This window comes from Mytilus galloprovincialis, chromosome 4, assembly GCF_965363235.1.
Source record: "Mytilus galloprovincialis chromosome 4, xbMytGall1.hap1.1, whole genome shotgun sequence".
Taxonomy (NCBI): Eukaryota; Metazoa; Mollusca; class Bivalvia; order Mytilida; family Mytilidae; genus Mytilus; species Mytilus galloprovincialis.
In genome coordinates, this window is record NC_134841.1 from 43,913,200 (window position 1) to 43,931,293 (window position 18,094).

At 33.3% G+C, this 18,094-nt stretch overlaps 1 protein-coding gene across 1 annotated transcript; it reads left to right on the forward strand.

Moving 5' to 3' along the window:
• Positions 1 to 7,270: 7,270 nt before the first annotated feature.
• On the forward strand, positions 7,271 to 18,094 carry LOC143071033 (P-selectin-like). The gene is made up of 8 exons (XM_076245117.1): positions 7,271 to 7,427; positions 8,549 to 8,731; positions 10,176 to 10,355; positions 10,623 to 10,796; positions 11,821 to 12,006; positions 13,212 to 13,388; positions 13,736 to 13,927; positions 15,592 to 18,094. The coding sequence occupies exons 1-8, from the start codon at positions 7,271 to 7,273 to the stop codon at positions 15,894 to 15,896; spliced, it is 1,554 nt and encodes a 517-aa protein (XP_076101232.1). The 3' UTR covers positions 15,897 to 18,094.

Genomic DNA, 18,094 nt, shown 5'->3' on the forward strand with positions numbered 1-18,094 from the left:
TGCGTATTGTTATGCGTTTACTTTTCTACATTGGTTAGAGGTATAGGGGGAGGGTTGAGATCTCACAAACATGTTTAACCCCGCCGCATTTTTGCGCCTGTCCCAAGTCAGGAGCCTCTGGCCTTTGTTAGTCTTGTATTATTTTAATTTAAGTTTCTTGTGTACAATTTGGAAATTAGTATGGCGTTCATTATCACTGGACTAGTATATATTTGTTTAGGGGCCAGCTGAAGGACGCCTCCGGGTGCGGGAATTTCTCGCTACATTGAAGACCTGTTGGTGACCCTCTGCTGTTGTTTTTTATTTGGTCGGGTTGTTGTCTCTTTGACACATTCCCCATTTCCATTCTCAATTTTATATATATTACTACATAATGTATACCCTTTGTGAACCCCGAACACAATGTTTAGATACAAAATGATGTCAACTTGCCCCACTGGCCAATCGGCCCACACAAGATCGCCACTTTATAAAAAAATCGCCCACTCTTGGTTACCGACTCGTTCCACTTTTGAAAAAGTGTAAAATCAAATTGAACAATCAGTCTGACAACTTACTTATTTACGAAAAGGGTTAAAACCCCACTGAATATCTTGCTTTCTATAAGTATGTTAAATTACTGATGGTTGATGTAAAATGTAACAGAACAAAGGAAAGCATACAAAACAAAGAAACTGAAGCTGGGTGATCTGGTAGGGGTGGTCCGGCTAAGATCATCCCTGTTAGAACAAAGGAGCTCGGATTTAATACAAATTACAGTTGGTTCCAAATCAAGTTAATAAGCACCAATCTATGCCCATGAGCAGTCGTCAACGTTATGCTCTATATTCTTATTTTATATTATAGGTGATATTAAAGATGTACCACATGGACATAAACCGTCGTGGGTTATTGTAAGAGTACACATTGAACAAGGCTGGGTTTATGAGGCTCAAGGTAATCATTATGTATCAATATTTGTTGGAATGATATAGATTATATAATTGCCTTACATGTATGGTTCATTGAGTTTATATATATTTTAATCTAAACGTCACTGGTGAGTCTTAATCTGGGGTCACACATTCTTGATTTTACTGTCGTCCTTGACAGGATCTCCCCGATTAAAAGTTGTCAAAAGTCTGATCACGATCCTAGGCCTGTGAATCGTGGATGGAAATTCAAACTTGAATTAAAATTTGTAAAACATATAATTTAATCACGACAACAATCATATACATGTATTGGTCAGGAAGCGTCGATATTCAACCGTTTCCAAGCGAACTCATTCCGATCAATCCGCTTCTAATCCAATTTGTATCTTTCGCCTGGTAAAATTCGACCGAGTCTGTCACGACTGTGTCCCGATTGAACCGAATGTAATCCGAAATAGATCAAACAGTGACCAGACAGTAAACCGACTCTGACGGAAGTTATCCGTTCGAAAAATGTCGGCATACTCGGGATGATCAGGTACTGTCGAAACGTAATCCTATCACGGTCCGCTCTATTGCATTGCAAACGGCTATGTCTGGTCTCATTCGTATTGTATTCTGTAATTGTCGGGACTCTGAGGTGGGTATCATTGACGAATTTCGTATTAATAACGGGATGTCTCTGGAACGGTTTCGGTAAAAACGGTTCGCAATCGACAAGATCCGGATGCAATCTGGACTCAATCGGCAGAAAAATAGCAATGAAAAACTTCTCCAGTTCATTCCCGTTCCACAGGACCCCGTCCAGAATACACAGAACATTGTTAGGATTTTGATCAGATACAGCAGAATCTGTCATGTAATAAGCGCAATTGTATTCCGACTAGACAAAATCGGCTGAGTTTCACTGAATGTTACGGGACGCACCTAACTGTCGGGGTGCTTTGCCGAACTATTCGGACCCTTCCCGACTCGTAGGAATCTTTTACGAACTTAAACTACTGCGTTCAGACAATGATAGGACATTCCAGATAATTGAGGATAGTTATCCGACTTTTTCACTTTTTGTGTCGTATCGCTGTCTGATCCCAAACGGGAACAATAATCGGCAATGTGTGAACCCCGCATTATGTAGACGAAACGCGCGTCTGGCGTATTAAATTAAAATCCTGATACCTTTGCTAACAATCATCATAATACGTTATTTTGATAGGCAAGCTCGCGTCATTCTGCAATTAACCTTTATCTAATTTCAAAATGAAATGTATCATTCATCATGACACGAGCTTCCACAATCAATAGGTAAATAAAAGAAAAAATTGATAAAAATCGTGTTTTCATGAATATTTCCTTGCAATTATAATAAACCTGCGAAAATCAATGTATTCCATTGCTTGCAATCCTATTGATCATTAAAGTTTTTTTTAAGAAGAAACTAGTTCAAGGTTTCAGTGAGATGATAGCTCTTAGAACAATAGTACCAATGGTTTTACACTAGTCATGTGTGGGTCCTTTTATAGATTGCTGTTCGGTGTGAGCCAAGGTTACGTGTTGAAGACCGTACTTTGACCTAAAATGGTTTACTTTTATAAATAGTGACTTCGATGGAGAGAAGTCACATCGGCACTTATATATCTACACACAGTCAAAATCATTAAATACATACTCCTCTGAGTTAGCAAACCAACACACAAAAATGAACAGCACATCGTTGTAAAGACACAAACTATGATGGGGCTAAACTAGTTTTACGAGAACACAAGTCTACTCCTTTCCCTATCTTAAACATATGTTGTAATTGTTTAAATTTGTTGCCGATAATTTCTAACTAAGCATAGAGAAAAGTCTATAATACATGTAACTGGATTTTCTTCCATGACGTAGTACGGATAATTGTTAGTCTGATATAGTGAATTTCTTTTGTACAACAGGTAGTGTCTTTTATGAAACATCAAGTTATCCGTTTGGAGGTGTCGTTTTTGCATATAGCGATACTCATCTTAGATTATGGGTCCCAGAAAAAGGATCAGGAGTGTCAGGGGCTAATGGTAAGATACATCATTGTTAAGTCAAATCAAACTTTTTTTTTATTTTCAGCAAGAAGTCATGAAATTCCTTTAACAACTACGGTAGAATAATTACAAAAAGTTTGATAAGAATGAATTATTAAAACAAACCACGAATACGAAGGATTATCACAAAATGACATAAAAATAACAACCATATTATATTTTCAGAAACATTCTGTTAAAATCTATACGTATTTCGATAAGTTTTTAAAACAATACATTCAATTGAATTTAAAATCCAAAGAAATTATTGAATGTTTTTATTTTGGTTGTTAAGTATATATATATATATGTACAAAACTCTGTACACATTGTTCAAACTTACATCTTGTACACAACATATATATATTTGTCTCTTTTCAATATTACCAATAAAGAGACAGTATAAATTAAAAATAATTTATTTCCGTGTACGATTACTTTATTACTTCAGCAATTGAAAGGTAGCTGTAATTTGTTTCGTCATTTTTATTATAGAAGTACCAAGATGTAATATGATTATCAATAAAACACTTTTCCACCAGAGACCAAATGAAGTTGAAGTTAACTAGGTCATCGTACGACCTTTAACAATAAATACTACTATTTCAATAATACTACAATTAAAACGCTTCACTATATTGTATTGTCTTTATAACGATTAGAATAACACTGTCATTATATAATTATATAAATGTTATTCTGCATATTTAAAAACGCAGGTGTTCCTTTTAATGCTATGAATGGATGGGGGGAAACTGGCGATTTCGGATACAGCGAGACAGTTATAGTAAGGGCATTTGTATGGAATTTTCTAAACACCAATTTTATTCCCACCAATCCAATCGTACTGAAACAGACATCATACATTACAAATTCCAGCTTTATATCTGTTGTACCTGGGTACTCTTTTCATGATAATAACAGTTTGCTTCTATTTGCGGTAAGTAGATAAACATTTCCACTACATTTTTAATTTTTCATATACATGATACATAAACTGAACTTACGATTTTGTTCGTGTATTATTTTATTCAAGCTACTTTCATTTTTGCAACTCGGTTTGTTCATATTAAAGTCATAGATTTTGTTTGAAGTTGACCATCTGTGTCAACAAACCAGATACTATAAAATTTATACTGCTTTCTATATCACGAACTGGATAACACCAGGTTTTATTTATCTCTCTTACCACAGAAAAGCCGTCATGTTTCAAATACACAAGATTAGAACAAGTAATTATTAAGCAACAAAATGTTTTAATAACACCGCAGACATGTTAAAGATTATTTCATCGATATTAAGGTGAAAGCCGAAAGTGGTGATAATCAGGGCTTCCAGTTCTATCCAGCCGGTTCATCTATGACAGACGGAACAACATCCTTTACTAATACAAAGTATGGATCATTTGTTTATGGTTATACTGATGACAAGATTTACTACTGGACACCCGAAGACACTGCACCCACACCATCAGGATGTGTATTGTTGATGGGCGGTTTATGGGGTTCCAACAGGAAACCACACTGTCTGAGTAAAAGTGAAGTTGCATTGGAGTTGACTTTCAATGTGCTTAACACAATAGGTATGACACATGTTATTTTAGTGAGGAATTATCTCTCGGTCGAGATAGAGTAAGTTTGACTCTATTTTGTAAAATATCTCTTGTTTGGTTTGGTTTGGTTTTGTGATATAGTGTAATATAAACATAAGGAGACGTGGTATCACACAATGTAGACAGCGCGATAAACATCCATTTAGACCATAGAACAAGATGGCAAAATAGTTATTTTACTCACTACGAGATTTCTAAATACATAAGTTTTTTTTCCTTTTCTTTGCGTCATTTAAATATTCAAATTAATTATGATAAGGATGATTTGTATTACTTACTTACTAAATGTATATCGAACATAGCTTTGGCATGGATATTGTGTAGTTGCATGATTTTGATTTTGTTTAGAACTAATGTCACTGTTTTCGATTTTTATATTGTCACCTACAAGGTCTATGAGACTGTAAACATCATACTTTCTTTTTATTTAAAATGGTGCTACCATCTGAGCGATAAATGTTTCTTCACCTCTTAATTACTTTTTTGTATTATTAAGTTTCCTTTCTTAATCCCGCTTTGAGACATTTTTTTCTCCAGGTTGTTTAAACTAAGAGATAAGAGCATACCATCACTAGCGGTCGTGTTGAATTTTTTCTTCGGAGACTAATTCATGGATTACAAAGCTGTCTTTTACTTTGAAATTAATCATATTCATTAAAGTTATGATTGTGAAAGACGAGTACAGTAATTCCCCTGAATTAATAATTTTAAGGAATTTTTGCAGTTTTCAGTTATTATCTTGATCATTATTATAGATAAAGAAAGATACACTGTACACAGCAAAAATATTTAGAAAAGTAAGGTCTACAAATAAACTAAAACATATGTACATGTATGACACTTTAAAAAGTTACCTAAGACGTTTTGGCACATCTTTTTGGAATTTTGAATCCTCAATGCTCTTCAACTTTTTTGGCTTTTTAACAAATTTGATATGAGCGTCATTGATGAGTCTTATGTAGACGAAAAGCGCGTCTTGCGTAGTAAATTATAATCCTGGTACCTTTGATGACTGTTATTGCCCTATAAAGAAAATAATTCATAAGTTTTTTATCTAGTTTACTCACTTTAAAAATCTTCTCTTTTGAAAATAAAATTAACGGTACTAATTTTCTTGCACCAGATGCGCATTTCGACAATACATGTCTCTTCAGTGATGCTCGTGGCCAAAATATTTGAAATCCAAAGCTTATATAAAAGATGAAGAGCTATTATAATCCAAAAGGTCCAAAAAGTATAGCCAAATCCGTGAAAGAAATCAGAGCTTTGCACGAGGGAGATACATTCCTTAATTTATAATAATTTCTTATCATTTTGTAACAGCAAATTTTAATAACACAAAAAAATCCGTATTTTCATGCCAGTACCGAAGTACTGGCTACTGGGCTGGTGATACCCTCGGGGACTAATAGTCCACCAGCAGAGGCATCGACCCAGTGGTAGTAAATAAAATTAACGGTACTAATTTTCTTGCACCAGATGCGCATTTCGACAATACATGTCTCTTCAGTGATGCTCGTGGCCAAAATATTTGAAATCCAAAGCTTATATAAAAGATGAAGAGCTATTATAATCCAAAAGGTCCAAAAAGTATAGCCAAATCCGTGAAAGAAATCAGAGCTTTGCACGAGGGAGATACATTCCTTAATTTATAATAATTTCTTATCATTTTGTAACAGCAAATTTTAATAACACAAAAAAATCCGTATTTTCATGCCAGTACCGAAGTACTGGCTACTGGGCTGGAACTGCTGAATCAGTTTTAGCCAAACGTGGCCTAAATTAGCTTCAGATTATCTAGGATAAGTTCTGTATTTAATTTCCTTGTAAAGAAACATAGCCACTATGTCTAAAATTGAATATAATGGTAAAATGCATTTAAAAAGGATGCAATAAGATACTTTTTATATTCCCTGTAATAGTTTTATAGTGTTGATATGTACAGTGATACATATATTAACTTTTTTGGATTCGAGCGTCACTGATGAGTCTTTTGTAGACGGAATGCGCGTCTGGCGTATATACAAAATTTAGTCCTGGTATCTATGATGAGTTTATTAATACTGCACTCGTTCTATTTGAACATTCAAAATGCGTTGACTGTATATTTCTATGTCATATACAGTCTCTGACCTGATATCACTTTTCCTCATGAATATTTAAATAGAAATTGCCGAAATTATAATTAATTAATCATACGACCTAAGCAACTTGTTCTTGTTTCCAAGGTATACAACGACTCAAACTTATTTCTTTTGCAATTTTTAGAGGAAAAAAACATATTTCACTTATTAAAATGTTGGGTTTGCAAACTATAAATCATTATGTTTTATTCTTAATGTTGATATTTTAGTTCATTCTCAAATAAATTCGTTCACCAAAGATTGCGGGTTTCAACAGGTAATGTACATTTCATTGTGTTGTATATTTCTCCGCCTGCATGATATAAGGCCTTTTTAAAAAAAGAGGGAAGTTTCCCAATATCTAAATCAAATAATAACATTCACACATTAAACAACAATTGAAAATGGTTTTTTTTTTAGATTGCAGTATAAAGACAAAAATAGTGCATTGACGTGACATACATGTATCACCGATATAAGGATTCGGCCCGAAACGGGGAAAAAGCTTGTCAGAGCCTCGCATTTCCCCGTTTCTATCGATAATCTTTATATCGTTAATATGTCAAATCAATGCACTGTTATTGTCTCTATGTTAATGGCATCCAAGTATGTGGTTATTTCTTTGTAGAACCGGCATGTGGAGGATTTTCGTGTGCAGGTGCATCAGACAGAGGACCAGAATGCAACTGTACAGGAAGTGGAAAGGAAGGACAGTTCTGTGATAGTGGTAAATATATTTATATCTTTATTTCAGAACGCTATAGTGTGTCATCAAGGCGAGCAGCATGATTCAGTATAGCCACTCCCAGAAGTACATAGATAACGTAGACTTTTCCTGTAATGTTCTGTTTGGTCAAAACGAATGCTAGCGTATCTACTTTATAGTTACCTTTTTTTTAAAGTTAAGGTTTCAGCTTTCCTGGTGAAAGTTAATTCAATATATACTCTTTTCTTTTGGCAGGTCAAATTTGGCGGTTTTTATCTAGAATGACTAATTATAAGGAGCCTATGAACGAACATATAAATTACCTTATTCATTCTCGAACTGAACATGCTTATGTCTGGCAAACAACAATAGGCGTTTGTCAACTTGCATTGTAGTCATATTTCACTTTTTGTCCGCTCGTATAGCACAAAGGGTCAGTATGAGTTATCTCTTATTGATCACTCCCCGTCGTTGACGTTCGGTTACTTTTACAAACATATATTACTCTAAAACTACTAGTCCTAATATAACCACACATGGCCAAAGTTATCCTTGTGTCATCTAGTTAAAACAACTTTTGTCCAGACTGCCAACAAATATTGCCGCCGAGGCAAATACATTATAGGGGTGCACTAATTTAGTGTAATATCGTGTAAACTGTTCCAAGTAGAGATCATTTGACAGGAACGAATGGTTCTGAATGAGATCTTCTTAACGTATGTTTGTCGACGACACATAAGTAGTAAACATGCGAGGGTATCACCAGCCCTGTAGTCAACACAACGGTGTTGACAAGAATATCAATAATGTGGTCATTTTTATAAATTTCCTGTTTACAAAACTTTGAATTTTTTGAAAAACTGCGGATTTTCATATCCCAGGCATAGATTTTTTGGAATTTTGGATCCTCAATGCTCTTCAACTTTGTACTAGTTTGGCTTTATGAGCGTTACTGATGATGCTTATGAAGACGAAACGCGCGTCTGGCGAACTAAATTATATTCCTGCCACCTTTGATAACTATTTACTGACCCCTAGTGAGAATTTGTATCTGGTATTTTGATTTCGAGAAGAAAAATAATATGTACATGAGACCAAATAATTTGAAAAACCATATTCAATGCTGTTTATTTCAATTACAGGTGTAACATGCCCCAAACCGAACGATCATAGGAATTCTAATTTAGCACCATTAAAAACCCGATATAATCACCAAGAAGAAGTTACGTTCTCTTGCAAAACAGGATATTATAATGTATCTGGTGAATTCGTTAGACAATGCCAAGAAGACAAAACATGGAGTGGAGAACCATATCTTTGTGACCGTAAGTACATTCTTGTATCTGGTTCTAGTGCAACTCTTTCAGAGTACCTGATTTCAAACAGTTCTTCATTGTATTCGTGATTCAATTTCCATTGAAGTGTTACAATCAACGTTCCTCAGCGGTTGCAAAGCAACTTGTCGAAATCAAAAATATTTTGAACCAGTAGACCACAGCTTCCACAATAAAGTACATTACCTTTTGATGTTGATGTTGATGTAACGATGACAACTATGACAATGTCATTATATAAATTACAACGTTTCGCCGCTTTTCAGTTCTATATTTTAAATTTATGTAGTTCTGATTATGCACTGACATCATTGTAAACATTCCTGAAAATATGAAAGCTACACTTTATACATTTCATGCGTCGAAGCGATTTTTACCAGGAACTATCAAACCTGATATTAGAATGTTAAGTTTATTAAACATTTATGATTTTTTAACATAATTAAGTCTGTGATAAATAATATCAGTACCGAAGTACTGACTGCTAAGTTGTGATACCCTCGGTGATTGAGTGCAGTGCGTTAAATGAAATAACACCTTATTAATATGATATGTCCGATGGGCTTCTAGAATTTTATTTTCAACAGGATTGCTGATGGAAAAACCTCATAATATAAATTCTTATATCTACTTCACTCGATTTCTATTGGATAGTTGTCTCATTGTATAAAATATCATATCTCCTTTTTTAGAGATTTAGTGTTGACGACATGTGTTAATCAAATTACGGAATGTCATAGATGTTTTTCATATGTTAAAAAGAAATGGAAACACCACTTTATAAATTTCAAGTGTCCGAAGCGCGATTTCACTACATCAGGAACGCGCATATTCGAATATTTGAAAGATAAGAATGAAAAAAAGGGAAACAGTTGAAGAGCTTTATGACCAGCAAGGACCAAAAGAAAAACAATTCATTTATGGTCAACTTTAATTTGCCATGACGTTTCTTATTTTGACATATCTGGTGATAGTTACTTGAATATAACGTGTCGTGTACAATGAATATACAAACAGAAGATGACGTATGATTGCCTATGGGACAACTATCCACCTGAAACCGATTGAAGTAGATGTACAAAAAATGTAAGCATTGATAATTTTTTTTCAAGAAAAGAAAAATAATTCACAACTAAAAATACGCTATACTGATTTTAGATACATTAAACTGTTTAGTAATACCATATTAACTTAAAAGATATTGAAAGGAACACTTAAATAGAAAAATAGGACTTTTATTTATGCTACCTTAAGGAATGATCTAAAAATATGTTTTTGAATTATAATCATAATATGCACTGTTTCTTGCATACAGGTTTTTAAAACCAAAAAATTATCAAAAAAAAATTTATAAAATGAGAAAAAAAAAGTATGCATGTATATACTTTTTGTATATTGTACTCGATAATTCCTATTTCATATATTTTATATTTAGCTGTACCCTGCGGTGATCCAGATAATGGAACATTTTCCGTAATAGTTAGTATTTTCGGTACCGTATATTTGGATTCTGTAAATTATGAATGCATCACCGGACACGGTCATTTATCTGGAGATGATGTTCGAAATTGTCAGCAGGACGGAACATGGAGTGGAAGCGCATTAGTATGCGATAGTGAGTATTTTCTTACATACTTAATCTAAAATAAAAGTCTTTAATTCAAACGCAATTCATCTTATAGAATTAACATATACAAATATAATATCATCACTGAATAATTGCTTGTGATTAACTTTACTTTAATAATGCATAAGGGGTGATAGTATAGACTGGTCATGGATTGAAACTTTTTTCAATGATACATTTTTATATTAACTTCAAAACAAAAGATTTACGGATTAGAAAAAAACTTATCATTTTAAATATTTTTACTATTTTAAGAAAGTTGTACGGAAGAATCATTACCAGATGGCGTAATTCGTACAAATGATGGAAATCTTATCAATACCAATGCAACATTTGACTGCAAACCCGGTTTTACGTATGGCGATGGTGATTTAATAAGACAATGCGGTGAAAATGGGAGCTGGTCAGGAGAACCGTTTAATTGTACAAGTAAGTGCGCATGACGCAGAAAAGGATCCTTCATTTGTAAACGGTAGTATTAATTCCGAAAGTATTCAGATGGTATTCATGCTCAATTGTATGTCTAAAAGACATCTGACTTTTGTAAAACATTGAAAGGATATTTCAGGTAAATAAAGGCAACAGTAGTATACTGCTCTTCGAAATTCATCAATCGATTGAGAAAAAAAAAATCCGGGTTACGAACTAAAACTGAGGGAAACACTTCAAATATAAGAGGAAAACTACGGCACAATAGAAACACATTAAAATGTAAAAATCACACAAAAAAAAAAACTATAATATAACAATGGCCATATTTCTGACTTGGTAAAGGACAATTTATTAAAATAAATGGTGGGTTAAACCTGGTTTTGTGGCATGCCAAACCTCCCGTATGCTGTTGCTTGTGTAACTTGTGATGGTAAATTAATGACTAAGTGTAATTATGATATTTAAGAAGATCTTTTTATGTTATATGATATATGATATATCCTCAAGTCAATATGAGTGTATTTCCTAAAATCTATCTCTATGGAAACTGTAGAACTGACACATTGAAATATCTCCAAATTTAGAGGCAACAAGAGTCATAAATGGAATAATCGAAAACAAATCCAGGTCACAAACCAAAAGAGAGGGAAACACATCAACTTTTAGAGGAAAACAACAGAACAATAGAAACTCTGAACTGCAACAACAAAAAAAAAAACAACAACAAAAATTCAAAAGGAAATACGCCAAAACTCGGGAAAAACATACCACAATAAATTATGACAGGTTGTTTTTAAATGTATAGATTTACGACAAGCGCTTATCTTGAAAGTAAACAAAATAAATCATTTTGTTTGACAATTATGCATTATACATTGAAGTACTCTTAAAACGGTCCATGTTTTGGTAATAAATATAGAAACGTTACTTGTAATTGAAATCTTAAAAGAAAAAATTCCGTTTGTCAGAAATTTACTTTTCTTTCTTTTAATAATATTAACACAGCATCAATATCTTTTAGGAATTTCATGCGGAGTTCCTCCAAATATCACAAAAGGATCTGTCACTTTCACTTCTACGTTGTTTGAAGCTGTCAGTTTGTATACATGTGATGTTGGCCATATAAACTCTAAATCTGGTTTGAATACAGGGACTGTAACCTGTTACCATACAGGTTCATGGACAAGTGAACTTCCAGATTGTCAACGTATGTATCTTTAAAATGTTTTAGAATTAGTGCGAAAACGAAATATAAGATATAAAAAAAAAATATGTTCAATTAGTATGGTGAAAAATTAAAAGATCAGCATGCTAGATAACAACCTGTTACTCAATTTGTCGTTCTTTTATTTTTCTTCTGTTTTTTTTTATCAGTAAAAAAAATAGTATCATATAATTTGTCAAGTAAATGCATAATGCATTATGTCCCATCGTGGCTTGCTATGATATAAATTTTAAGACGTTCATCAATGTTAAGAGATAAAACAGGGTTTCAATATTACATTCTATTTTATTGTGTATAAAAAAAACACAGTCGCTTTAATATTGCATTCTATGTAATCAATTCACAAATCAAAAGGCATTAGTTGCGATGTTTTTTTGTTGTTGTTGTAATGTTGAGAAATATTTATAGATGCAGTATGATTGTCAATGTGACAACTATCAACAAGAGACAAAATGACACCAAAAATTAACAACTATAGGACACAGTACGGCCTTCAATAATGAGTAAACCCATACCGCATAGTCAGCTATAGATAAATAAATAATCGTGATACCAATAGAAACCAAATCAATCATTTTTTCATGGTTTTGTTCCTGTATTTTATATTGCAATGAAAACTGAGGTATTCAAAACTATTGGGTGATCATACAGTCAGTAAGTTCAAATTATGGCATAAAACTCATAATCGTATTTAATGAATGGCTATTATCTATTTTGAATTTATTGAACCATAAAACTAATTTTTGACTCTTCACATTGAATAATCCGCGAAGCGGATTATGTAAAATGTGAAGAGTCAACAATTAGTTTTATGGTTCAATAAAATCAAAATAAATTATTGCCATTCATTATAAATAAATTTCTATCAAAAATAAGGCTTAAAGAACTTTTTATATTATTTATATTAACAATAACAACGTACACACATGTTGGCGTATGAATACATAACGTCAGAGTGGGCGTGTCGCCATAAAAATTGACAACATTGAAAATAAAACTAATAATTTTAACCAATCAGAAAACAGTAAATACACCAAATTTATTTATTTAAAAATGCAGAACTATTTTGACGTACAGTATTATTTTATCTTCATACATTGATACATATAATTGTAATTTTTTTCTTAAAGAAAAGAAAATGAAAACATTGAAATTAGTTTGCATAATAAAGTTTGTTATTATTTCAGTGGTCGAATGTCAGGCCCCTGCTTTCATAACTTATGGTTCATGGAATACCAGCACCCAGTACTTTTATGGAGATATCATAACTTACCAATGTAACAGAGCCTTCACCTTGATCGGAGTAGAAAGCCGAACTTGTCAGGCAGACAGAACCTGGAGTGGTGAGCCACCAACATGTAGAGGTACTAGTGTATAACAATTACTTCACATTTGATATCAATATTAAGGGTCATCGGTAGCCATGTGGTCTAGACAGTTATACTCCTGTAATCACTAGCCAGTCAACACTGAGAACGTAAGTTCGAACACCGCCCTTGTGGATGCACTCGACTCTAATCTTAATTGACTAGGATCGTCAGTTTTCCTATCGAAGATCGGTGGTTTTCTCCGGGCATCAGGCTTCATGCACGAATAAAAACTGGTGGTCACAAAATAGCCCCAAATTTGTTCTTAAAAGTGGCATTAAAACACCAACAATTATTCAATCATTTTATAACGAATATATACCGGTAATTGATATTTTTTTCAGCTGTCACATGTCCAAATTTCATAGTACCGAATGGAAATGTGTTTGCTTCCAACAATAGTGTTGATGGATTTTTGGCAGTTTTATGTAACGACGGATTTACCTTGAATGGGTCCATTCCGATGTTTTGCTTAGTAACAGGAGCTTGGAGTGGTGCTGTCCCACAATGCATAAACACGGGTACTTCAACAACAGGTATTAATGTTATTTTGGAATATTCCACTAATTTAATTACATTTTTGTACTCTATATTGATGTTTGAAAACGAAGCAATTGATATTAAAGGGTATATACAGAATAATACATAGCAAAATCCGTATCATATGCCGTATCATCCCGAGATACCAATATCAGCCAGAGGGCCTTTAGGCCCGAGGGATGATATTGGTCGAGGGTGATACGGCATCTGATACGGATTTTGCCATGTTTTATACGCTTTATCATATATTTCAACAGGAGAGTATATATGAATTGCTTTCTGATTCCTAGCACCTGGGTTACCTTCAGTTCTACTTTTGTCTTGTTTTAAAAGCTTTAAAAGAACTGCTCATTTACTCATCCGAAGCACCTGGGTTACTTTACAATTTGCGTGCTGTTGTTTTAAAAATATTTTGTTTATTGTATTTTTTTAGTGTGTTTTATATGGTATTTCATTGAGTTCTTTGTTATAGTTGCATTTCGTGTGTCAGAAATATGAAAACTCGACTTTTGTGACGTCACATTCCAAACAATGACGTCATTTAATAAATTGCGTTACGCCCGAATGACCGTTCATGTAGGACCCTTTTCGAAGAAGAAAATTTCAAAAGAAGCTTCCATAAATTAAAACGGAGTTTATGTAAAAAAAAAAAAAGAAAAAAGTTAAAAAAAAAAAAAAGGAGTGTAGGTGTGATCAAGGGTGCGATACAGGGTAGGGGTGTGATAAAGGGTATGATAAAGGGTGCGCATCAAAATTAGCAGGCTTTTTATCATGTTTATCAAATATTCAGAACTACTGTATTTACTACTAAATGTATGGTAAATGTATTTATCATATGTTTTATTTGAAGATACGAAACCCATGTATTATATATCATACTGTCTAGATACCACCATGGTAGCGATATCTTCTTTCGTGGAAGCACATTTGCTTCTTCTCCTCAGTATTAAGGAGCAAGTGAAAAAATTGATTGGCTCTAAATTGGAGTCTAAATAATTTGCTCGTGCAGTGTGGCATGTCTTTCTGTAGACAGTTAACTTGTGACCTTACTCGTTAAAAATCGGAACTCTGTGATCTAGAACAAAAACCGAGATCATAATTATCATATTTTTTTTTTACTCAAGATGCGAGTAACTGTAAAATGAAATGGTAAGGTCGGCATGGTTTTTTCTCGACCATGTTTTGAAATTCTTCCAAATTGCCTGACTCTTTTAAAGACTGGCTTTTAAGCTTTATAATTGACTTTTACTACGAATAATATAAAAAAAAGATTACATTTTGTTCATAAACAGAACGTTATACAAAAATACTTTTCTCACATATATACATATTTGCAGTGAGTTTTGTTAACTCGATTAGGGATGACAATGAAACAAAATGTCCACTGAAACAATTTATAAATGTGAACATTTTCTGTATTTGAATGTGGAAATGTGGTACAAAAATGTATGATTGCATTATGCGACAACTATCTTTGTTTATTATCAATTTTAGTCGAACGCAACGCAACATGTGTATGCCGATCACAACGTTGACAAAACTTACTACCGTATCCCTTAGGACAAGCTGTTGAGTTCTTTTTAATAATGACACAATCACAAGAGTATTTTTTCAGTAATATGCATGTACAAGGAAGAATAGTTTTTTTTCATATTTCAAGGTAACGACAGTAGTCAAAATAACGGACAAACAGATACCACGCAAATGAATCCAAAAGATTACATATACAAAGTTGACAAGACAACAACTTCGTCGTTTCAAAGAAAGCTAGTAAGTGCTCCAGATGACAGAACATCAGCGATAGTTGTTGGATGGGTTGGTGTGATTGTCTTAACTGCTGTTGTAGCTATAATAGCTTCTATAGACTGCATAAATATTTGCCAGAAAGCTGGAGGAAAGAAAAGAAACAGATCTGTTCGAGACAATAGTTCACGTGATTCTGACATTCCACATGTTATTCAATAAGAAACAATCGGGATTCCTTCGTTGGCAAATAGTGTTGTCTGAGGAAATGCTTTCTTAGCATTACTCACTATAGGTCATCAATATCATGTGCCATCAAATAACATTTTCTGTGATTTTTATGACCATCCTTAACGGGTTTTCTCATTTGAATCGTTTTATATGTTCATGTTAATTGCTTTCTTTGCGGTATTGGTTTTGCTCATTGGTCGAGTCCGTACGATGACCAATGGTTGCTAATTTCTATGTCAATTGGTCTAAGTCGGAGTTGTCAATCATTCCACGTCTTCTTTTTTCATAATTGATCATGTAATGCAAAACGGTTGCTGAAAGCATATATTGCCCAGAATCTATCTTTCCGACGAAATAAAACATATCAAAAACTAGAAAAAAGGTCCCTTTATTCCAAAGAAAACCTGCTATATTCCAGAACATTTCAAGAAAAATGTTGGGTTGAACTTAGTGTTATTCCCAGCCAAACCTCCCGCAGTGTTAAAAAAAAAATTTCACTAAAAAAACACCACTAAGTGACATGAGTACAGTCCAAACAAACGAAAGAACTGTAGGCACAGAGAAACGCATAAATGAATAATATAATAGAACATGACAACATGTAAACTGCAGAATAACAACAAATATCTTCCTTTAACGAAAGCACAGGACACCACATACAGTGACGTATTATTGTGACGTATATATAATTTTGAAATTCTTACAGTAATATGGATAGTTATTAAAGGTACCAGGATTTTGATTTAGTACGCCATACGCGCGTTTCGTCTACATAAGACTCATCAGTTACGCTCATATTAAAATATGTATAAAACGAGATCCGAAATTCGCAATCATTTTCACAATACTCTAGTTCAATACTATAAGAACCAAAACAGATAAGGGATGTATGACCAAAAAGGATCTCTAATCAATAGCCAATTAAGTCTTTGGACAACTATGCCTGGGAAGTTGGAACCAACTAAATGTGGTTTGTAAGTATTATTTCGACAAAAGATGACCTATCGTTTTAAAAAAGTTTTAAAGAACACTAAACCACTTATTGTTGAGCGATTTGTTTTTGTAATTACATTTACCAGTTTAATCTGGAGTTGATTTTGTGAGTTTCTGTAGAGATTAATGATGTTCTTCGATTTGATTCATTTGTCCAATTAATGTCCGTCTCTTCTCCTTCATCCAAAAGCGGTATATAACAGTTGTTATCCATTTGTTTGATGTGTTTGATGTTTTGATTTTGCCATTTGAAAATGGACTTTCTGATTTAAATTTTCCTTGAATTTCGGTATTTTTGTATGTTACTTCTTTCTCAATTGTACGAATTTGGTTACCACTAGCATATTTGCAGAATGCTATTCTAAACAAAGGTCCATTATGCATAGTTCAAGGGGTGAAACATTTGTATATAGTACCAATTTCATTTGGATGTCTCTCCCTTGCAAACTCAAAATACTAAATTGATCAAACCATATTTAAATTTTAAAATCGAAGAGTCTATACAATACACAAAAATATACCGAAATTGTAGTTTCGGGCCATCTTTAGGCATTTGAAATCTGATACGTTTCTCAGAAATTGCTACATTGCTGTTACAACCTCTTAGTACACTTATGAAACTGTAATACTATATAGATATAGGAAGATGTGATGTGAGTGCCAATGAGACATCTCTCCATCAAAATAACAATTATAAAAGTAAACCATTATAGGTCAATGTACGGCCTTCAACACGGAGCCTTGGCTCACATACTATGCATGTTTGTGTAGAAAAGAAGATATTTAAATGACCTTTGTGTGGAAATTAAAAAAATATCTTCTCTACTAATCGTTCAGCATCTTATATATATATATTAACTGTGTGTGAAAGGTGTCTATGTGACATTTGTACACCATTAATAAAGTGTTTTGAATTTGAATCGTTGCAAATGTGCTTTGTGTCAGTATTTTATAGTACTATTTTACCTTGAACGTCTACAATGACGTCGCGCAAAATACTGGTGATAATAACGTAACGTCGGAAATATAGCAAAAAGCCGTCTTATTTTCTTGTTTTTTACGTAACGTTTTTCTAATGTGATTTCTAATGTGTAAGCATTGATTCATTCAGGTTTTTTTTCATGGGAATATTTTTTTTCAGTAAAGATATTCATGTATATTTTATTTAACGAAAAATGTATATATATATATATATA